Genomic DNA, 25,074 nt, shown 5'->3' with positions numbered 1-25,074 from the left:
GTCAGGGTGGGCACGGCCAGCTCGACCTCACTTGTGTCGGGGGCACTTGAGTGCTCTGCCAGCAAAAACGGGCTCCTGAGCTCTATTTTTGTCTATCACAGTCTCATGCAACCTTCTGCCAGCGAAAATGGACCTTATGAGAGCTGCCTGCAGCCCTCCTGAGCTCCGTTTTTGCTGGAAGAGTCACCGCAGGCAGGTCCTTTCCTGTTTCGAGTGGCCCTGCGGGCCAGATCTAAGCGCCCCACAGGTCTTGACTTTGATACCCCTGTTATAAGGTTTTTCCTGAGCATTGTTTATAAATTTCAATTATTGCAGAATTAGGGATTGGATTCCAGTTGCCTTATTTTGAGGAAACCATGTCCAGAACTTCTGTAATAATTATTCCATGTTTCTGAATTCAAAATACTGCTGTTCATTTTACATGGTTTAAGACCCAAATACTGCCTATTTGCTAAAATCTTGATAAAACTAATCTACCAACCTTTAGAGTTCCATTAGGAAGAGATATATTGCTTATCAAGAAGCTAGGGTTTTTGTGTGTGTGTGTAATGCATCCATTAAAATATCTTTCCCCTGTAACTGATATTACATTCTTTTTAGTTATTTCAACCATATTATAGGCAGATTGGCTGTATTTTTTTAATTGTTTGAACAGTTTATTACTAATTACATGATGAGATTTAAAAAAAATACTAAACTCTCTTAGCATGGTTTTAATATAATTCTTGATAATACTTTAACTCTTTTACATTTTTAATCTTTTATCTATTATTTTATTTGTATTAACCTGTAAGCCTCCCAGAGTCACCTTGTAGGAGAAATGGGTGAATAAAAAATTAATAAGCAAACAATTTAAATTTTGACATATTATCCAGTTTTGAATAAAATCTGGTGTATACACATTTCCACATAAATAAAATAACCAAGAGATGATACGTTCTGCAATACGGGGGCTTCCTTTTAATGTCTCACATCCAATAAGCATGTGCATATGCAGAGTGGTGTAGTACACACAATTGTAGGGCTGCATAAAAATGGGGGAAAAGCCCATGTTCCATTTCTACTAAATCCCCATTCAATACAAGAAACCCGTAAAGGTTATTTTTTTTAATTGAAAACTGAGATTTTAGGAAATGACACTCCTGATCTTCTGTACATTTCCAGCATCACTTCCTGTGTGTTTTGAAATCAGAATCCTCTTAGCATGCAAAGTAAATAGATTATGATATACTGAAGGATTAAGGATCACTGTCTGGTGTCAGATTAATCTCTCATACAGACCATCACACGAACTGACAGAAATATGGCTGAAATTCAGCAAAATAGCTCTGTGGGCAAGTAACATATGTCAGCATCCTTAGGGTGAATAAGTGAAAGGCCCCCTGGATCTTTTGTTGGAGTTGATCTCTCAAAAAGGTGCATTTACACATAATGCTTTATGAACCATATGTTCTTCTTAAATGAGAAAAATGCATACACACCATTTAATACAAAACCATATAACATAGTATATGATTAATCCATTTAATAAATTATAACTATCATCATTATTATTGATTCATGTTTATTAATATTTCTTCCATGTACTTATAATTATCTTAGTACTCAGAATTTTATGTATTTTACTGGGCTACTGAGGATACATGGATTTTCAGCATGTATTTAATGCATTTATTTGACCTTTATTGTTAAATATGCTTTATTTCTTCTTTGTTCCCATTAAATCATTATTCACATTATATTATATAAATTATATAATATATAATTTATTTATTTTTAATTCTCGGGATGGTATATTTAAAAGGCAGATCAAACAAAGCCTCTATTAAAAGAAAAAAAAATAAAACTTTTCCTTCTCTTTATTTTGCAAGGAGTCATTTTAACTTCCAATAATTCTGATTTTAAAATCAAGATAACTAACTCCTCAGACTGCAAAAGAAAGATTATATTGTGATGCAGAAAAAACCCATGTGAAGTGAAATGTAGTTATGCCAAAAGTAATATAAGTTTTCCTTCTCAGTCTATTTTTCATTAGTGCCTAAAAAGCAAAAGATTAAAAATCTGAATTTCTGAAGAATTAAAAACAAAATAATGATTATTATGGGAAAAATTTTCTCAGAACATTAGAGCAACCACTAAAGATTTGTTGTGAAGTGTCTTGTATCTATATCTTGTGTGTATATGTTATTTTTACAACATTGTTAGAATGTCTTTTGAACAGCCTTATCTGGAAATTCATATAATATAAAGAGAAACAGAAAATGTTGAAAAACTCAGATTTCTTAATCACTGGGAGTATCCTGTGCTAGTCTGGCTTCTTGCCAATTCTCAACTTTCTGGCATCCACAGTGAGTTTGGTGTTGATGGCAGGAAGATATTGTTGGCATATTCCAAACTATTTAAGAAGAAATTCACTTTTCAGCTTCGTATGAAGTATACCTTGAACCCCCCCCCCCCCCCATGGTTTTATTTATTAATTCATACATGTAATTAGTTGCCAAATCCCAATGACTCAGGGCAGACTCCCAATGACACATAATGAGTGTCTGATATTGTCAACTGATAAGGATTTTATTAATGTATGTGTCTTCATAATCTTGTTGGTAATATAGTTTTTGTAATCTTTTTGTAAATTTTGGTTAAGGACTTAGACACTTGATGGGGAAGCCTCCTTAAAAAGTAATTTGTGGAACAATAATTTAATTGGGCAGTTTAAAACTATTCAGACAACACTATGATAATATAAGTCTTCTAGTATAACTAGCAGTAGACTCACCACCTTCTCAGTCTGGACCACCAACAATATGTATTGCTCTTTTTTAAGGTAAAGTTGCAGCTTATTTTTGTGTGCATATATGTGTTCCACCGTATCTTTTGTTTTATTTTCACCTACATTTTAGTTATGGTAAGAATCAAAGTAAACCTCGTAGTTTTTACATTGTTTATAGTAACTGTAGTTAGGTGATATGCTTTAGTCAAAATCTATTACTCCCCCCCAAATAAAAATACAAAAATGTAAAGAAAGTGATAGAATTATGTTTAGTAATACAAGTAAAATCTAGTCAGATCTATTTATCAATTTTTAAAGTACATTATTAAAATAGTTTATTATCTCTTTATAGTATCAACAAGTATTGGTAATCCTTCAGTTAATATAAAATAGGCTCATGAGATAGTTTCCACGCAGGGCAAAAAATCCTTATGATATTCTAAATATATAATGTTGATAGTGATAGTCATCACATATGTTGCTCTAGGAAATACAAATAATACAGTAAATATAAGACTCCTTGTTGTAGGTAAATGAATTATATGACTGACCTAAAAATAGTAAGCTTCAGGCAAAGCCGAGCACATTTAATTCCCCTTGATTTAACCATTTATGCAAGCAATTAATATTTACTAGTGAATTATTTGAACATGATTTCAGAATCTATGTTAGTTGAAAGCTTCTTGTTTTTCACAGCAAGTGATCTGTAGAATCCTAATTTTCTTATTATGCATCACAATTTCTGGTTTATACCAGACCAAAATGCACTACTTTGATAGAGCTCTTTCCTCTAATTTCCTGCTGAAAGAGAAAGGGGAAAATAATAATAGTATATGAATCATATTATATAAATTCAATTTTTTTTTTGCTAAAGAAAGGATTAACTTAAAAATATCAAGAAACAAAAGCAGAAGGTCAGCATTCTGATATAAATAAAGCTAGCAAAAGGTAGAGATTGTTCTCCTGAATTTGTTTTAAAACGAGAGAACTACCGGTATTTGTAATTCAGTTTAAAAATACAAGTTTTAAGTCAAATGTCAAATATATATTTTTGAGAGAAAAAAGGTGGACCTTTGCAATTATGGCCTTAGTACTTATGGCCTTAGTAAGTAATATACTATAACGGGCCTAAAATATGAATCCTGTACTAAAGAACATATTTCTTTACAATGATGGAATTACTTTTTATAACAATCTACAAATGTTTCCAGCTTCCTGATGGAAATAAACTACTGTAGGTGTGGAACTTGAAACAAAAAGAAACTTGCCATAATGCAATATTTAGCATATGTTCTAATCATTTCAGTAACAAGTTATACATTTTGGCAGAAGAAATGTGCAAGCAACAGCTGCTTCAGGCTTATTTGTATGACAAGTTCAAGTAAAACTTTTAAGATTTTTAAAAAAGTCTTTACATGTCAGAATAAATCAATCTTGAAAAAAGACTAGCAGCTCTATCTGATAGTATATTTCTTCTAACAAAGAGACTTTTTAATATAAAGTTGTATAACATCTGCATTTCAACAGGTAGCTAATATTTTATGCCCATATCCTCTAATTGGTGCCAGTCTAGTCTTTATATTAAAGTAATGCAAGTAAAAAACACAAAGTAGACTTTTGAACAAATGAGCTGACCTTTATAACAAACCCAAGACTTGCACATTAAAATGGTTTTACATATTTTTCTCTATAACAAAGTTTTCTGCTATCCCAAGTGCCATAATAATAAAACAGAAACCAATTAATATTTTCTCCTATATTTCCAACATGATTCTCAAATATAGTTTCACTATTCTTAAAATGAGACTCTTAGGCAAGATATGAACTATAATTTTGAACATATTGACTTAAACACTGAAATCTGCTATATTTTAACTTTCATAAGGCTTTTAGTTGCTGGCTAGAAATAATAAAAAAAGCCCTTTGGGGACAGAGACTCGTCATTTTATATTAGAAAATGAAAAAAGTGCTTACCTCTTCCTCATGCACTTCCTGAAAAACTTCTAAAAAACCCCCCAAAACAAATATCTAAGTAAATTATTAGGAAATCATATAAAATGGTTATAATTTAACTAACTTTTTAATGTTTTAAATGTTGCATATTTTTTTCTACATGCATGTGTACACATACTGTACCTATGGATATAAGCAATACATTTACTAATTATATATGATTACTGCAGATAGTGTGTATACATTGAGTGGCCCATCATTGCTGTTCCTCCGTATGCTTTCTACATGTGCCTACCCCTCCCCTCTCATGAAAACCTTCCCCTTTATGTGAAAAAAACCCCATACAGATAGTAGAGACAACATGCTTTAATAAATGTGTTGGTAACAGGCCATCTAATGATCTTATCTCATTCATTTACACAAAAGTGTGGCATCTAATAAAGAAGAATATTTGTAGCTCAGAGTTGAAATGTGGTGTCCTTGGTGCTCTCTGAATTTGGTTGCTTTCTTCCAGATGTTTCATTACCCAAACTAGGTAGTGTCATCAATGCACTGATGATGTTACCTAGTTTGGATAGCAAAATATCTGCAAGAAAACAAACAAGCTCAGAGAGCACCAAGGACCCCTCCGTGTAGTATCTTCAGTTTACTACTCAAGTAACAATTCTATGTCAGTAGAAAGGGCAACAGTCAAGATGCAGAATTTCATATTCCCAAAGGCTGAACAAGCAGCTCTGCTTATCTTCTTCACATCTATCTTTTCTTGGGGGTTGAAGTAGCAAGTACCAGGTGAATAATATTCTCTGCCATGTGCCAGGTGTGTACTACAGTTTATTATTGGTATGCATGGAAATCTGGGTGGAGTCCTAAAAACTTGCCTTTGTGCCAAATCAAGCTTTAAGCAAAAGAAGCTCATTTAATTATTTGGAGTGGTAAATCTTCAGCATGCAAGGTGATTTTCATAATACAATCCTGTGCATGTCCACTCAGCAGCAATCCTGAGTCCAATGCGGCTCACTGTTAGAAAGTAACACCCTTGACTATTTTTCTAGAACAGCCTCATCCCAATTACCAACTTATTCCTACTACCATCTTTTTTCTTCTTCAGTATTTTCAGTATGCCCGTTGATATCCAATAATCCAATATCTAGTATACCCAGTAATATCCATACCTTGTTTTATCTTATATAAATATAAAATGCACATGATGATTTCCTTTTGCACTATTGATTACGTTTTTCTTCCTATTAATTTCTATCTGTGTTTCCTGTTTTGGGAACATTTACACATGACTTGTAGCCATCTGTGCTTTTTGACAAAACAGATAAATAAGAGTCAGAGCTTTTGCACGACTTAAACAATGTTTTTTAATGTAGTTTACCGATTCAGAGAAAAAATGTGGATTGATCAAGTGAGGAATATATTTCTGATAGCTCTGCTCTGAATTGTCTTATTTGTGACCCACAGACAGAGCTAAAAATGAAGCAGAGGCACACAACCTAAAGTTCCATGAACTACATTGGCCCCACAGAGACACAAGTCCCCAAAGTATTTTTTGGTCCTGAGATATCCACTTTGAGGAATGTGACCCTTCATCAAAGGAAGTGACATATTTCTGGATGAAAAATTATTAGACTTCCACAAAAACAACATCCTAAATTAATTAATTTATTAAAGCTTAAGACAGAAGCAGGCAAGCAGGAATAGGTACACTATCAATATTTTATTCCTGTTCTTCTCTATCAAGATTGTTCTCAGTTTGTTCCAGCTTTCCTCACAGCAGACCTAAATCTTGGTTTGATACTGACTTTATCAAAATAAAAAAAGCTCTCTCCTCCTGGTAGCAAATACTTTCCAATGTAACAGCACTTTCAGTGTATTTCAACCAGTGGTGGAATTTAATTTTTTTTACTACCGGTTCTATGGGCATGGCTTGGTGGGCGTGGTGTGGCTTGGTGGGCGTGGCTTGGTGGGCATGGCAGGGGAAGGATACTGCAAAATCCCCATTCCCTCCCCACTCCTGGGGGAAGGATGTTGCAAAATCTCCATTCCCATCCCACTCGGGGGCCAGGCAGAGGTGATATTTGCCGGTTCTCCGAACTACTCAAAATTTCCGCTACCGGTTCTCCAGAACATGTCAGAACCTGCTGAATTTCACCCCTGATTTCAATTCTTTCTAGAATAAAAAAATTAATATCAAAGAAAAGGTAAACTGTAAAAGAGAAATGGGGAAGTTTAATTGCAACTAAGCTTAAGAGCCCATCTTGAATATGGCATCTAGTTAACAGCTCTAATGATAGAGATTTTTGTTTAACCTGCCAAATATCTGTAGAATCTTGTGAGAATAATTTCCAGAGTATCTTCACAATGGAATAATTAAATAATCCAGTTGTGACTTACTCTCAAAATGATCTTCCTGGCTAGCTGCTTTTACTGTATCTACATCAGAGCTTAAGGACTTTATTACGGTATACAATTATGACCTGGAGAATCCCTTGGAAGTGGATTTATTTCCCCAGAAGAAAGAACAAGAATTGGTGGCTTCCAGTGATGACTGCTTTATTTATGACCATTAACAGTTCAGTATGTTTTCTGTTGGACTGGAATAGTGTTGTTGTTATCCCTTTCTATATACCTTTCTAAAGGAAATAGACCTTGCCCACTATAAATCAATTAATTTGTTTGAAACAGGAAAAACAGTAAAATGTCTATCTATAATAATGGAATTGGATCAAAAATAAACATATTTTTGTTGAGGAATAGGCTGGCTTTGGGGGGGGGGAGGGCAGTCAAGTCTAGATATTGTCCTTTACCATTTAACTGAAAAATATTCCTCCCATCCCATATGTCTCTTTTTTTACAGCCTTCACTGATCGCAAATAATTTGATCCAGAGAGAGTCTGTGGGAAAAATGAAGGGATTCCTTAATAGACTAAAGACTACTCCTTGTCAGTTTCTCTAGTCTAACATCTCTTTGGGAGTTAGATATTCCAGTTATTTCTGGAGCTGTTCCTACACAGAGAATGGTGAGGCAGAGGCAGTGGTGAAATGTAAAATTTGTTACTACCGGTTCTGTGGGCGTGGCTTGGTGGGGGGTGTAATGTGACTGGGTGGGCGTGGCCAACTTTTTTTTTTTTAACTTTTAAAAGCATTTTTTCTACAACCTCTTCGGCCGAAGAGATTGTAGAAAAAATGCTTTTAAAAGCCTCTGATAATCCCAGCTGAGCCGCGCGATCATCAGAGGCTTTTTTTTTTTTACTTTTAAAAGCATTTTTTCAGCAGAAGAGGTTGTAGAAAAAATGCTTTTAAAAGTAAAAAAAAAAGCCTCTGATGATCACACAGCTCAGCTGGGCTTGGGGGGGGTGCAGGGATTTTTGCTACTGGTTCTCCGAACCACCCGCCGCCATCCCTACTGGATCAAGTGATCTGGTCCAAACCGGGAGCATTTCACCCCTGGGCAGAGGTCATGTTAACCTCATTACTTTATAATTCAAATTTTAATTCAATCATTCAGGCCCCCCTCCCTGTTTTTTAAGCATTGCCCCCCCTCCAGTAGCAAACAGCAATAGCAATAGCATTTAGACTTATGTACCGCTTCACAGTACTTTACAGCCCTCTCTAAGCGGTTTACAGAGTCAGCATATTGCCCCCAACAATCTGGGTCCTCATTGCCCCATCAAATAGAATGGTTCAATCTGTTTTGAATGTAGATTCCCCACAACTTTCAAAATTTCTGATTGGAAAACTCTACTACTCAAGTCATCAATTTCTACCACATTTTTCATTATACATATTTTATAGCACCCTTACCTGTTTGACATGCAGTTTTGTCAGTTTCCAGTTTAGTACAAAAGTCTGTCAAAAACTCGCATTCCTTTTTGTCTACCTCACTAGAAAAAATGGAACAGCAAGAAGGAGTATTATCCAAAGGTCCCATGATTAAATGTGTTGATGTGTTTTAATTATTATTGTCTTCAAGTCAGTTTTTTAACTCCTAGTGACTGCTTGGACAAATCCTTAAAGGTTTCTTGGCAAGATTTTGGAAGGTTTGCCATTGCTGGCTACTTTGGGCTGAGATAGAATAATTGGCCCAAGGACAACCAGCTGGCTTTGTGGTGGGATTGAAACTCACAGTCTGCCACTTTCTAACCAGGTTCCTTAATCACTATGCTACACTGGTTCTGATACATTTTAATACAGTCATAATTATGTATATAAAATACTTATAAACTATGTTTAATGATAAAAATGTTACAAATAGCAAGAACTGTAGCAGTAAGAAAAATAAATCAAATGTCCAGTCTAACTAAAAACAGACAGACACCCCCTCCCTACCAAAGAAAAACCAAAACTAAAATTGAAGGCATTCCATAGTTACAACTCAAATAATCAGAAGATTATTAAGATGGCAGCAAAGAGCTAAAACACAATATCCTTTGTTGCCATCTAGTGGTCATCCAGATTTTTTCAGCCCACATATGGTATGCTTAATAATACTTAGAGCACAGGTGTCAAACTTGCGGCATCACGTTGCTATCACGTAACATATCACAACATCTTCCCCCTTTGCAGAGCTGGGGTGGGCATAACCTGCGAGTGACACATCCGGGCCATGGGCCATCAATTTGACACCCCTGAATTAGAGCATAACATTTCTTATGTATTCCTGTAAAATTAACTTGTGGGACAACCTTAATGACAACCAAAGAAATCTGTCTTTATAAGAAGTTTATCAAACCTAGGTTTGGCTGATCCAAATAAAGTAACATAACAAAATCTCTAAATTTCATAAGATACCACATATGGCATTTTACTTATGTATGGAGTTTCTGGGAATGGAAAAAGGGTTTTATCTTGCCATAGAATATGAACAGGATAATATCAAAAGTATTATTTAAATTGGTTTCCAAAGGCTTCAAAGCAGGAAGATTTTAATTCTATTTGTTGAAGCATGACCTGACTGAACAGAATCCTCCATACCTAGGGGGTATATCTTTATATATATATTTTATACATACATAGTGCCACAGTAAGATATTTATTATTTTTTATAAATAAATTATTTTTATGTCTTCTGGTTGTACAAGCAAGTACATTGTAATTGGTAATCAGAATTAAGGAAAACAGTCTTTCAGGGCAATTTGCCTATTCTAATTTTTTCATTGAGAAAAATATTAAATCCTCTATAGCTATACATCCTGAATGTGTTAGAAAGGGGAAAAAAATAAAATGAAAATTGTCTTTCAAAAACTTGAACAGTAAAAACCTGTCTCTTCCCATTGTGAAGAACAGAGAGATATCATTTAAATAATCTCAAAAACTATTCTATGTTATTGTCCATTTAGGATCATGATGAAAGAGAACAGAACTTGGAATACTTGAGATCATCAGTTTCCTCTCTGCCCCTTTTTCATTAGTTTATCATCATTTTGAAAGGGCCAATTATGAAAGCAAAAAGATAACACAGAATGGAACCCTGATACCACATTTTATCAGAAGACAATAAAGTCAAATCCATCAGTGATTGGTTTGGATGGATTATTTATTGTTTCATTTTAGAAGCAAAAAATAACTGAACTGAACTGTGTTAATTTTATGCAAGCTACTGTGAATCTATAGGAATTTTATAATTCTCTTTGAGCCATGCTTAAACTACAGTGAGGCAGATATCTCATCCCAGTAAGCTTTATTGGCTCAGGCAAAGAAACCAAGGAACTTCATTGGAGACTAGATTAAAAGAGTTTCTGTTCTGCTTTTTACTTCCATTATCTTCCCGTAGTTCTTGATCAGCTTTTCTACACATAGTTGTGGATTCCTTGGTGAACTGTAAATTGCTTTTTCAGCTGCCTAATTGTTGTAACCTCTTCCATTTGTTTGCTCAAATGGCTTGGTGGTACATTTTTTATTCAAAGTTCTAGAAACTTTTTCCAGCTTTCATTGACCAATTTCTGTCAAAACCTAAGATTCCCAAGTTGGACTTATTTTTAATGCTGAAAACTGATCCATTTCCAAGACTATAAGCAGGTGAAAATGGGCAGATATTACCCAGATAAAGTAGATTGTCCAATCTACTATGAATCAAGATTAATTTATTGTGACTGTTTGGCATGCATTGATCTTCTAGTGCAATCTTTCTGACACACCTTAAATGTTATTTACACATTGCAATAGCTTTCTAGCTGAAAAAAATTAGGAGGAAAGAAGACCCAGGAGTAGCAATTCAGGAAGAGAGAAATTTGACAGAAATATTATCATTTTAATTTTATTCCAAATGTATCTTTCTATCAGTACCCTGCATAAACAAGTATTCAAATATTTTTACACACATTAGAAATTTGCAAAATCTTATTAGTCTGTAGAGATTCTCAGTCATCCAAGTCATGATTGTCCCAAGGGTACTTTTTCAAAAGGCAACTGAACTTCCTTTGTTTTTCTTTGAAGATGTTTCGCTTCTCATCTAAGAAGCTTCTTCAGTTTTGACTTCAGAACTGAAGAAGCTTCTTGGATGAGAAACAAAATGTCTTCAAGAAAAAACAAAGTCCAGTTGCCTTTTGAAAAAGCACCTTTGGGACAAAGCCTTATTCCTACAAATGAAAAGTTGAAGGAGTTTTAGTAATATAATGTCTACTGCAAAAAAAAAGTCCTACTGGAAGATACTAAATATGATACTGAAAGGATAAAAGATGTATTGGTCTTCTATGGTTAGACAGGATCTCTGGAAAATATATTACACCTGCAAAGAAATAAAAAATTTAAACATTTGCCAGCAGATAAACAGAATTCCGATAGCTTCTCAAAATTCAACTTTCTCTCCAACATGTAACCTATCTTTTTAAATTTTCTAATCAACTTTTTGACAGGTGAGAGTTTTGACCACACAATCATGTTTCCTTACATATACACTTGAAGTAAACTAAAATAACACACAGACTGTGTTACTTTAATAATTCTTGAGTAGGAATAACGGGGCATGAAAATCAGGATTATAATGGGTAAATTGTTATTGAGCAATTGCTGAATAAACTGAAGTAATAATATAGTAGTTACTTCAGTTTATTCAGCAATTGCTCAGTAACAATTATAAACAGATATAACTATTTATAAATTTATCTTATTGGTGCGAGTGATTTGGTCTAGTGGTTAAAGACATCAGGCTATAAACTAGGAGACTAAGTTCTAGTCCCACCTTAGGCATGGTAGCTGGCTGGGTGACTTTGGGTCAATCACTTTCTCTCAGCACAACACACCTCACCTCACCTTGGTCCTCTAATATGGATCAAGAGCAAAATATTCAAAAGTAGTCCACATTTTAATCACTGGAAGACTCAATTTCAGCCACCTTAGGGGCATAGAAATGTAAAAAAAATTGAACACTTTTATGAAGAAATTAGGGATCTTTATAGTTATATAGATTGCTAGTGATTCATCAAAATATTTGGCAGCTGAAATTTAAAGCTGCTCAGTCACAACTAGTTCCTCATTAATTTTGGAAATGCAGCTCAAGTCTTTTCTGTTGACTACACTTTCCTGGTATCTCTTCAGAAGCCTCTAAAGAGCAAATAGACAAATATTCTTGATGCCAATATAAATTTATTACCTTTAAATTTATTACCTTTAAACTTGCATTTAATTTGGCATTTAAATGTTCACTTCTAAAGTACTTGCAGTAATAACTGCAATAACTGAATGCTTTTTTTAAGAATTAAAAATGAAAGGGAGGAAAAAGTGATTGTAGATCTGTATTATTGTATGGTTGGCAGCACACAAGTAGAGTTTAATAGTTCTTTAACTATTAAACTCTACTTGTGTGCTGCCAACCATACAATAATACAGAAAACTCCCTTTCATTTGTTGGAGGGGTGGAGGCTATTTTTAATGTTTGCTCCCTCAGAAAACAATAATCCCAGTTTTAGATGACAAAGCATTTTAAGTACCATATTTTTTGGAGTATAAGACGCACCGGAGTATAAGACGCACCGGAGTATAAGACGCAGCTTAGTTTTGGGGGCGAAAAATAGGAAAAATAAAATCTGCCTACTAGGTATTCATCTGGCTAGCGTCCTTAATCTGGTCAGCTTCAGCACATTAGTTTGCTGGTTTTTTATCCCCTGCTTGGGGATAAAAAACAGCTTCTAAGGCACAGCTGAGAGAAAGCAGCAATGAGAAAAGCAGGCAAAGCATGGAGAGATCGCTTCACTTGGCTAGCACCTAGTTAAGGCTGAAAAAAGCTTCTAAAGAACAGCTGAGAGTCGGAGCAAAGCATGTAGATAGATAGCTTCACTCACTAGCGTCTCATTAAAGCACAGCGGAGAGTTGAGGAAGCAGGCAAAGCTGGGAAGATCACTTCACTCATTAGTGCCTTGTTAGCGCCTTGTTAGGGCTGAAAAAAGCTTCGAAAAAGCTACATTCAGAGTATAAGACGCACCCAAATTTTCAGCCTTTTTTAGGGGAGGGGAAAGGTATAACTTATACTCCGAAAAATATGGTAGTTTTTATTTATTTATCGTGTTTCCCCGAAAATAAGACCCTGTCTTATATTTTTTTGAACCCCGAAATAAGCGCTTGGCCTTATTTTCGGGGAGGTCTTATTATTTTGGAGCGTGTGGAGCAAGACCGGGATCTTCTTGTCATCCTGATTTCCAGCTCTGTCTCCCTAACTCTAACCAGAGGAAATGGTGGGGACCGGCTGCGCATGCAGTTAAATATTTTCAGGGAGGGCTTATTTTTGGGGAGGGCTTATTTTCGAGGGGGGCTTATTTTAGCGCATGCGCTCGAAAGCCCAATTGGGCTTATTATCAGGGGATGTCTTATTTTCGGGGAAACAGGTAGATGGAAGTATTAACTACTTGTGATGACCCTTGTAGCTCATCAGCTACAGTATTCAACACAGTAATGAAAGAAGTAAAAGTAAAGGTTGAGAACTTTTGAGAACTTGAGAACAGAAAACCCCTATTGTATTAACAATGGACTATAATGGACTTTTCTTTAGAAAAACTGAAATGTTCTGAATAATCTGTACAATACAATATACTGTATAATTCTTTGAAACGGATTTTTATTTCATTTGAGGGAATCTTCCAAAAAGGTAGGCCAAGATCAGAACCTTAATCAATGCTAAATTCTTTTTTAGATTTTTCTTTTTTTAAAATCTAGTTAATTTTCTTTTTAAAACTGGACAATAGTTTTAAACACATTTACTTGAAAGTATATTTCAATGAAATTAACTAGGTTTACTCTAAATCATAGGTTTAAGTCAGGTATGTCCTACTGACATTACCGAATATAGAATAATCTATAGTCACTAATGATGAGGATAAACATAATAATGGGAGTAATCAATGTATATCTCTTTATGAATGCATGCTAGGTTTCTTAAAACAAATGATTATTCACTAAACGAGAAAACAAGTAAGGTTTCTCCCAAAGTACAGTAAGAAATCTGGATAGCAGTTTTGAATGCTATATTAGAAATCATTGCATCATTTAAAGTATCTACAGGGATCTCCCTATTAGAATATATAAATATTGCTATGTATTGTCAACTATCAAGGACAAAAGTCAGTTAAGCTATCCGTTGGACCATCTATCTGTATCTGCCTATTCTGTCCTGTCTGCCTGTCCAATATGATACAACAGAGTTTACACGCTTTTTCCATTCATTAAAAAGTGTCATTTTGTGGGACTTAGGAAGTGGGCCTTCTTTAGAACAATATACCCCTAGAGATTTGTAGTATTCTTCTGACTTCATTTAAGTGGGCCTTTAAAACCTTCCTCCAGGTCTTGGGCTAGATTGGTGGAAGTTTCATTGTGTGAATGTTGCATGCCATAGATTAGAAGATATTTCTAGATAGGAATTTTTTCTTTGCTGTATATTGTTCAATCTGTTTTTAATACTGTATACCACTCAGAGTTATCAAAAGCAGGTGGCCATTACAAATATGATTAAATCCATCCATCCATCGCAGTTATATTCTTCAACACCTGTTCTTCCCATTATACTGTATATCTTAGACTTAGAGCCCTATTTTAAAATTTGACTTGGTGAGCAGTTACATTTTTTTCTCTTTTGATAGTTGTCCGCTTTGAGCATTTTACCTTGTAGAGCTGTTGCAGGTCGTATATTTGAGGAAATCATCACTTGTACTGCATGGTGGGAGACTGCCTTCAACTTTCTGTTCTTGAGGTGTCATACACAGGTCCACGACAGGTTCTCTTAAATTATCTTCTTTGTTTTTATGTCTTGGAATCTCTATGGATTTAATAAATAAAACTGGTATCTTCTATTGCCAGAAAATAGTAATAATCTTTAATAGCAATTGGAGTTGCCTCTATTCAAGCGGCTCCTATTATTATCCATAAAAACATACAGTATGAAATTAGTAGATGTTATTGTCACTTCACAGATTGTTATGTGCAGTGGTAAAACCTATATCACTTGGAAGTATTCACTTGTAGAAAGATTAAATACAAACTATTAGTATTCTGTCTAGAAAACCAAATTGACATTTATACCTGGGACAATATGAATATAATGCTAGCAGCTTTTACAAAGAAATAACAAAAACTGTGGCACTCCCATAAAAATACTGACTTTGTGATTTCTCAAGAAAAAGTTTATGAAGTGATAGCTAAAAAAGTGATGCCACTGCAGCTGTGGAATTATGTCAGGTGCTCATAGACATTGAAAATAGCAGCATCTTCAAGTTTAGCTAACTTTACTAGGGCATAAGCTATTGCGAACAGGAGCTCACTTCCTCAGATGCTTAGAGTGGGTTTGCTATTACAGGATTTTAAATTTAGGGAGTGGAAGAGGGAGAAATGGAGGGGAAAAACAAAGTTAGCAGCCTTACATGGTTGTGAAAATTGAGAGGAAGAGACTGAGTGCCACTTTATCAGTTAAGGAAGATTATAGGCTAAGAGCTCATTATTATGTTCAAATCTTCAGTAATGGACTGTAATTTTTAATTGTTTGAAATTCAGCTGCCAAAGTTTCCTGTTCCACCACTGCTATTTGAGGCCAGTGACAGTTTTTGTGAAGCTGAAATGTTGTGCTGTTGTCTTGTTTCTATTTTGAACTCTGCTGTTCAATTACTATCCATTTATTTTCTTATTCAAAAGCTATCTTGTTTTTCCTATGTAGACTTCAGAAAAATGGATTATGACATATTGTCTTAGATGATAAACATATGAAGGCACGCCTAACATTGTGAGTGACAATTATATTCCATTATTGTGCTAAGGCAGCTTTGGTGGAATAGTGACTTCTTCACCATAAATAATGCCCATTCTTGCTTTAGGTGAATTAGGTGAATTTATATTTGGACCAAGCTTAGGAAATAGAAGTGTCTTAAATCTACTGAAAATACCTAAAAATTAATAATTCCCAAAATGGAAATGATCTATTATTTTCTTCTAGAAGTTTTTTAAAAACTGCCTTATTTTCCATCAGAATGAATTACATATAGTTTATATTGAGAGGTGATTCATGCAACTTTTCTCCTTTAATCTGTTGATGAACATTAGCCTATCTGTAAAAAACAGTCACCTATTCTCACAAAAAGCTTACCACATGCAATTTGATCAACAGGGGATTCTGACAAGTCTTAGAATTTCAGTGTTTGGTTTAGCACATGGTAATGCAGATACACTTCTTTGTGTTGGCACTGTGCCCAGAAATGGGGAACAATTTGTTTTCTCAAGTTTCCATTCTACTTTCTAAAGTGAAATTGATTTCAAAGGTATATTATGACACAGAAGAATGAAACTGGCATCTTAATATTGCATCATTGACAAGTCTACTTAACAGGAACCATTAAATATGCAGAAAGTAACAGCTGCTCTTGTAAAAAACAGCTTTTTTGGCATGAAAACACACTTGATAAGTGAAGATAAATCATTTTTAAAAATATCTTTTGTACTCTGCATGATAAATGCAGTTAATTCTGTATAATCTGATGTTTACACAGTACTCATAATGCAAAACCTTCTTAGGCAAGAATAAACCTTAAAATGCTGAACAAACATTTAATCAGAATACCTCATGCTGATTTTGTAAAATTCAATATATTCAGAAATATAACTTACAAACTGTGGTGGCATTTACATCTATTTTGCAGATATATCCCAAATGAGCCATTAAGCCTGATTTTGTTTAAAACTTGTTCAAAATAGCTATTACTGGAACTTTCTGTTCTTAAAGACTCATGAGAAGCATGGAATCACATTTACTTTTTAAGATGAAAAGACATTCAGCCCTCCTTAGGCCCAACTAGCAGAAAAGAAAGCTGCTTATCATATCCATGGAAAGATTAGAATAGAATAACAGACTTGGAAGGGACCTTGGAGGTCTTCTAGTCCAATCTCCTGCTTAGGCAGGAAACCCTACATCACTTCAGACAAATGGTTATCCAACATCTTCTTAAAAACTTCCAGTGTTGGAGCATTTACAACTTCTGGAGGCAAGTTGTACCACTGATTAATTGTTCTAACTGTCAGGAAATTTTTCTTTAGTTCTAGGTTGCTTCTCTCCTTGATTAGTTTCCACCCATTGCTTCTTGTCCTGCCCTCAGGTACTTTGGAGAATAGCTTGACTCCCTCTTCTTTGTGGCAGCCCCTGAGATATTGGAACACTGCTATAATGTCTCCCCTAGTCCTTCTTTTCATTATACCCAGTTCCTGCAACTGTTCTTTATATGTTTTAGCCTCCAGTCCCCTAATCATCTGTGTTGCTCTTCTCTGCACTCTTTCTAAAGTCTCCACATCTTTTTTACATCGTGGCGACCAAAACTGAATGCAGTATTCCAAGTGATATAAAGTGGCATTATAAAGTAGTATTAACACTTCACGTGATCTTGATTCTATTCCTCTGTTTATGCAGCCTAGGACTGTGTTGGCTTTTTTGGCAGCTGCTGCACACTGCTGGCTCATATTTAAGTGACTGTCCACTAGGACTCCAAGATCCCTCTCACATACTACTATTGAGCAAGCTACCACATATACTCTACCTGTGCATTTTGTTTTTCTTGCCTAAATGTAGAACTTTACTTTTTTCACCATTGAATTTCATTTTGTTAGATAGCGCCCAATGTTCAAGTCTGTCAAGATTGTTTTTGCAAGTAGGAGAGTTTGCTGCTCCCTTAACAGAATAAGAAGTAAACCTGGATGTTTGTCAATGGCTTAATACCAAATGTCATTATTATCCTTCAGCCATCTGGAAATTGTGAATTGAGACACTTTTTCAACGTTTATTTTGAAATAAAACAAATTAGAAAGATATATTTCTTAATTTAGCTTCTCTGTTCAATGCTAACACAAATAGTTGCACAACTGATGCCAACACCTTGCCTTAAAATCTGCTGCTTTAGACAGAAAGATGGAAGGACATTTTCTGAGTTTGGCTGAAAACAAAATTAATATTGTAGAAAGGAAGAATGAAAAAGAGAACACCTGCAGGCAGAGCCCCAAATCAAAAATACCACCTTCAGAAACAACACCCAAAGGGTTCGAAATGGCCATTCAGATGATGTATCAAAACTCTAGAGAAATACAGGGAGTCCTCAACTTATGAGCACAACTGGCCCAAAATTTTTGTTGTTAAGTGAAACATTTTAAATGAGTTTTGCCCCATTTTATGACCTTTCTTGCCACTTGTTAAGTGAATCACTGCAATTGATAAATTAATAACCCAGTTATTAAGTGAATCTGGCTTCCCTACTGACTTTGCTTGTCAAAAGGTTGCAAAAGGTGATCATATGACCTTGGGACACAGCAATGGTCATAAGTATGAACCAGTTGCCAAGCATCTTAATTTTGATCACATGATCATGGGGATGCTACAAAGGTTGTAACTATGAAAAATGGTCGTAATTCACTTTTTTCAGTGTCATTGTAACTGAATGGTCACTAAATGAACTGTTGTAAGTTGAGGACTACCTGTAATATATAAATGCAAGCTTTAAAAGTTTTGCACCTCACAATAATGAGATGAGAAGACACAGAATTGTCAATACTATCTAAAAATTTAAAAATAGCAATTGCATCTTAATTATGCTGTATAGTAGCTGACAACTTTATTCCTTCTGAAATGAAAGCTGAGTGACTTAATCCATGAAGAAGATTCATGTTATATAGTATCTGAATTAACCAAACCAAGGTTTCCCATATTATAGGGCCAATTTTGTTACTAGATGTAATCTGGATATAGATAGTGATATCTCCATTAGAAGCTACACTCATGAAAGATATTTAATTTCTAGATTAGCAAAAGAAAGGTGGCAAGATGTAGAACCCAACAATAATAATAACAAATCTTCCTGGGGGGAAAAAGTGAAGTAAAAGGAAATAGCATTTAGACTTATATATCGCTTCACAGTACTTTATAGCCCTCTCTAAACTGTTTACAAAATCAGCATATTGCCTCCAACAATCTGGGTCCTCATTTTACTGACCTCAGAAGGTCAGTAAAGGCTGAGTCAACCTTGAGCCTGGTGAGATTTGAACTGACAAATTGCAGGTAGCTGGCAGCCTGCAGTACTGCATTCTAACCACTACGCCATCTATGAAACCTGAACTAATGTAGATTCTGATATACTAGTGCTAATGTAGATACTATACCTATCTATTATGGAAAATCTGTTTTACAACTGAGAAACACTAGCAATTAGGTTTGCTGACATCATCTGCTAAATATTACTTAATCTTCCAAACAACTTTGGTAGAAGAGCAGTACATTTTTGACTAGATTGTTCCTGGGAAATATTCGCCCGCTTCTAGGGGGAGAAGAACCATGTGAATTTACCAGTTTATCCATTTGCCAAAGTAGAAAACAGGTCAAGATAAGATGTTCATAAAATCTTTGTTCTTTATTCAATATCTGAACTTCCAAGTTTTTTTCTGTAGAGAAACTCATTCAGAGAGACAGGATGCTGATTCATACTAGTAATCCTGACCGCAGTGTTGTCAATCTGAACAGACACGTGTGCCTATCCCCAAATGACTGTGAAAGGGATGACAGTACCAGGAAGATGGCACTAATTTATAGCTAGTTGATGCTCTTCAGTTTCCCTAAATAATTTCAGGTCATTTGATTATATGTTCACTAGAAGAGTTCTCCAGCTGAAATGTTTGGCATGGTGGTGTCAAAATGTGACAATATTATCACTTTAAGAAGGGTGCACTGGGTTCAATGCTATATTGTACGAAATGTGCATCTATATGGATATTTCTAGTTTAGAAATGACTCAAATCAAATTGTTAAAGGCAGTAATTTAGGTTTCTTATTCCACATTTTACTCTCTCATTTGGTTAGGCCGCATCTCCTTAGTGGCTTGACTGAGGCTATGCTATTTTAAGAATCAGCTGAAGCAAATTCTGTTAGGAACATCCTTGGTTTACCTTACTTCAAAACAAAGTAAAATAAGACACAAAAGGTAAAGAATTTAAATCAAGCTTGTACTATTTTGCTATCCCCCCCCCCCAAAGTGTTATTTAACTGTATCTACATGGAGGGAAGTATGCAGTGGAGTACTCCAAGGCTGTGTCCTAGGCCCAGTACTCTTCAATATCTTTATCAACAATTTAGATGAGGGGATACGAGCTGCAGGAATAGTCAACACTCCAGAAGATAGACTCAAGATACAGAATGATCTTGACAGACTTCAACACTGGACCCTAATAAAATGAAATTCAATGGTGAGAAAAGTAAGGTTCTATATTTAGGCAAGAAAAACCAAATGTATGGGTATAGAATAGGGCCGGGATGGCAAACCTATGGCACACATGCCAGAGGTGGCATGCAGCGCCCTCTCTGTGGGCACGTGAGCCGTTGCCCCAGTTCAGCTCTACTGCACATGTGTGCATGCCTCCCGCTGGCCAGCTGGTCTTTGGATCTCTGCCGTGCAGGTGGGGGGGGCGGGGTGTGTGTCGAGGGGCTGCACATGCATGGCATTTTGGGGGTTTGGGCACACGCGCGCTTTGTGCACTTGGTTCGGAAAAGGTTAGCCATCACTGGAATTGATGCTCAATTCCAGTGATTGGTATTCACTGGAATCAGGGGGTGCCTGGCTCAATACACTAGTAGTAACTGTGAGAGGAGTCTTGTCGTTCTAGTGGACAATCACTTAAATATGAACCAGCAGTGTGCTGCAGCTGCCAAAAAAGCCAACACAGTCCTGGGCTGCATTAACAGAGGGACAGAATTAAGATCACATGAAGTGTTAACACTACTTTATAATGGTAAGACCACATCTTTGGTTGCATAAACGAGATGCTGAGAATCTAGAAAAAGTGCAGAAAAGAACAACAAAGATTTTTAGTTGCTAATCTAAAGCTAAAACATATGAAGAATTGTTGCAGGAATTGGGTATGTCTAGTTTAATAGGGTGACATGATAGCAGTGTTCCAATATCTAAGGGGCTGCCACAAAGAAAGGGTGGGATGTCAACCTACTCTACAAAGCAGCTGCCAAGAAGCAATGGATGGAAACTAATCAAGGAAAGAAGCAACCTAGAATTAAAGAGAAATTTCCTGTCAGTGAGAACCTAGGTCAGTGGAATGACTTGCCTCCAGAAGTTGTTGGTGTTCCAACACGGGTTTTTTAAGAAGAGATTGGCAGCCATTTGTCTGTAGAAACAAACATTGCAATGAAGCATTCTTTGGATTCCTTATTTGCCAGTAAAAACTAAGCATAAAATTCTTTATCCTGGAATTAGGGTTAGAAGAGATATTAGCCCGTCTTTATGTATGTCTCGAGAGAAGTTATATGACAGAATATGAATTTGTATTTTAATGTGTTTTGAAAAGTGTTAGGGCAGTGATCCGGTGCTCAGGCAACTGGTTCTTTTGGATCCAGGGACAACAAGCACACCAGTAAATAAAGGAATTTTAAGCTTATGGTCATGGGGGATTTCAACCTGCCGTCCGTGGTGAGACGTCTGAGGTGGCTCGGGAGTTCATGGCTTCCATGACAGCTATGGACCTGACCCAGTTAATTCATGGCCCTACCCACATGGGGGGAAACACGCTGGATCTGGTTTTTGTCTCTGGACAGTGGTTGAGTGATCTTGAGATAGGGGATATAGTTACCAAGCCCTTGTCATGGTCAGATCACTCTCTCCTTCGTCTCAACCTTCGAACCGCTGCACCCCGCCGCAGGGAGCCGGAGCCGGTAAGATGGTTCCGCCCCAGGCGCCTGATGGAAACTGACAGGTTCCAGATGGAGCTTGGGCCATTTCCTGAGGCTCTGGCACACGCCTCGACTGGAGACCGAGTGGCTGCCTTTGCGGGTCGTGCCTTTGCGGTCTCTGACCCGGCGCCGATCTCATTTGGCTCCTCGGTTTACTGAGGAGCTGAGGGAGTTGAAGCGCCGGAAAAGACGCCTAGAGAGTAGTTGGAGGGCCAGTCTTTCTGAATCGGACTGGATACTGGTAAGATCTCATATTAGGAATTACCTAGTGGCGAATGTAGTTATTTTCCTGCTCTTATTGCGTCATCAGATAACTGCCCGGCCGCCCTGTTTAGGGTGACCCGCTCCCTGCTCCACCAGGAAGCGTAGGAGGACCCCTTGGAGGGTAGAGCCGAGGATTTTGTTCAGTATCTGTATGACAAAATCACTCAGATTCGGGAAGATCTGGACTCCGACTGGATAGTCTCGGGGAGGGACTGTGGCAGGTCTTGAGAATGTTATCTGGGATGAGTTTGATCCTGTGACTCCTGAGGACGTGGACAGGATTCTGGGCAGACTGAACACGACCACATGTTTGTTGGACCCGTGTCCCTCCTGGTTAGTGCTGGCTTCCCAGGAGGTGACACGAGGCTGGCTCCAGGGGATTATAAATGCTTCATTGGGTGAGGGTGACTTTCCCGTCGCCTTGAAAGAGGCGGTGGTGAGGCCTCTCCTCAAGAAGCCTTCCCTGGACCCGGCAATCTTGGTTAATTATCGTCCGGTCTCCAACCTTCGCTTTATGGCGAAGGTTGTTGAGAGTGTGGTTGCGCAACAGTTCCCCCAGCACCTGGATGAAACGACGTATTTGGATCTGTTCCAGTCGGGTTTCAGGCCTGGGTACAGCACGGAAACGGCATTGGTCATGTTGGTCGCATTGGTAGATGATCTCTGGAGGGCTCGGGACAGGGGTTGCTCCTCCATCCTGGTCCTATTAGATCTCTCAGCGACTTTTGATACCATCGACCATGGTATCATGCTGCACCGGTTGGAAGAGTTAGGGGTGGGAGGCACTGTGTTGCGGTGGTTCTCCTCCTTTCTCTCCGACCGGTTGCAGTCTGCAGTCCAGATCCGCACGGCCTCCAGGCACCGGGACATCACTTCAAGGGCATCGTTGGGTGGTCCGGGGTGGAGATGTACAGGTGAGTGTCATCAGTGTACTGGTGGTACTTGGTGGTGGTACCCTGAAACCACGGATGATCTCGCCCAGTGGCTTTACATAAATGTTGAACAAGAGGGGCAAGAGGACCTCATATGTGGGGGGCCCTTGCGGCACCCCACATATGAGGGGCCTCGGGGTCGACCTCTGCCCCCCTGTCAAGTCTTGTCCCTGCTGCCCCTGGCCTGTGTTTGTACCTACTATACTTACAATCTCTTCTCTCTACCACGTTGGAAAAACCAGCATGGGTATTGTATATTTGCCTTATGTGTTATTATATATATATAAAGAAGTTTTGAATCCTGCTGAATTGTCTGATTGTGTGTGCTGCAACAAACTCTGAAAAAAAAACTGAGCTTAATTGGGCTCCATTACATGAACTGGGATATTGTCTTGGCTTCAGAAAGCTTCAGGGGAACTGATCTGACTGGGTACTTCTGAAGAAGAAGAAAGAAAAAATTGTTGTTGAAGCAATTTGAAGCAACTGTTCAGTCTGTATATGATGCTTCCCAGAGTAGCGTATCATAAGCTGAAGTATATGAATTGGGGAATCTACTTTATTTTAGGATATTCAAGGGTGCAATACAATTTTTAAAACCCCTTGCAAAATACAACCTTTATTTTTTAATAACTGATCTGTAATGAATGTTCTTTATAGAAATGGGCCAAAGTTGTCATGATCCTTTCAAGATTTAGTTTGTTGTAATAAAACTGTATCATCTGCATAAAACAGTATGAATACAGATCTGCTGTCCAGTTTAGGAAAATAAAACTGTCCCTTGATAAGGGTACTGGCAACTGAATTTCTATATTAATTAAAGAGTAATGGGGCCAGAATTCACTCCTTGCTGGTTATCACTTTATGTCTGAGAGATGCTCAGCTGTAGTGCATTTCATCCTCAAACAGGTGTCTTTATATAATGCATGTAGTAGAGTAACTAAAGGGTGCAATAGCTCAGTGGTTAAAGATGCTGAGCTTGTCAGCTAAAAAGCTGACAGCCCAGATTTTAGACCTGAGCACCACAAAACAGGATAAACTCCCATTAAACGTGCAAATGAGAGTAAATTAGTAGGTACCACTTTGGTGAGAAGGTAACAGTGTTCTGTTTGCCTTTGGCGTATGTCATGCTGGTCACATCTTCAGACAACCCTGGCTCTCTTGGCTAAGAAATGGAAATGAGCACCACCCCCTAGAGTCAGACACAACTGGACAGGGGATAGCTTTACCTTTAGGGTGAGTAACCATCTATTAATGATAGAAGCTTTCAATTTCTTCCACAGAAGTTCACCTTATTTATTTGATAAGAAGACAAATCAGTCTTGATGTGGCTCACTGTAGCTTATGTTTCCCAGCAATACTTACTCTATGAAAGTATGTTACTCATGAGGCTAACCTGAAGATTTTATGGAAATTATGCAAAATGTTAGAGTCCTGACTTGAATGGGTCCAGAGAACCTTTGCTTCGAAATCATTTCCAATAAAATTCAGGTGTAGATTTTTATTTTAAAACCTTACTTTTGGGAAAAACACTTGAAAAAGTAACTGCTTTTATATTAGGGTTATGTTATGAGTCCACATGATTTTTAAAATCTTTGCCAAGGACTTGCTCTGGATTAATCTGAGATGGTCAGCAACAAGTGATGTAGTTTATTTATGCTGGAATTTCAGATATGGTATACTTTTAAGAACATACAATTGATTACTATTCTAATCTTTATCCACCAATAAAAACACTGGAATCTCTCTTATTTAATACTCCTTTAAATATTTAATCTGCGTTTATCCAATTTATGGCTTTTTTATTAGAGGGCATATTTACTGGTTATGTGTTAATTCTTTTTGTTAATTTTACACCCAGAATATAAAGGACATAAATATACAAATAAATATACAGTTTATAAATATAACAGCTACATGCTGGTAGCCAGAGTAAATAATTGATGAAATATATTCTCCAACTAGGTTTTTTCTTT

At 36.8% G+C, this 25,074-nt stretch overlaps 1 protein-coding gene across 1 annotated transcript in view; it reads right to left on the bottom strand.

Annotated features, from left to right (window-relative positions):
• Positions 1-3,501: 3,501 nt before the first annotated feature.
• WDPCP (WD repeat containing planar cell polarity effector) overlaps positions 3,502-25,074 on the bottom strand; it is a 170,116-nt gene continuing 148,543 nt past the window's right edge. Inside the window, exons 15-18 of the mRNA XM_070956545.1 lie at positions 14,819-14,972; positions 8,534-8,613; positions 4,745-4,773; positions 3,502-3,571 (exon numbers count right to left, since the gene is read on the bottom strand). Of these exons, the coding sequence (XP_070812646.1) occupies positions 3,518-3,571; positions 4,745-4,773; positions 8,534-8,613; positions 14,819-14,972 (317 nt within the window). The 3' untranslated portion in view covers positions 3,502-3,517. The remainder of the gene's footprint in view (positions 3,572-4,744; positions 4,774-8,533; positions 8,614-14,818; positions 14,973-25,074) is intronic.

This window comes from Pituophis catenifer, unplaced genomic scaffold (assembly GCF_029215685.1).
Source record: "Pituophis catenifer annectens isolate HBS135680 unplaced genomic scaffold, rPitCat1.0.hap2 SCAF_1, whole genome shotgun sequence".
Taxonomy (NCBI): domain Eukaryota; kingdom Metazoa; phylum Chordata; class Lepidosauria; order Squamata; family Colubridae; genus Pituophis; species Pituophis catenifer.
The sequence above is the reverse complement of the archived record's forward strand: the minus strand, read 5'-3'. Positions and strand labels throughout refer to the sequence as shown.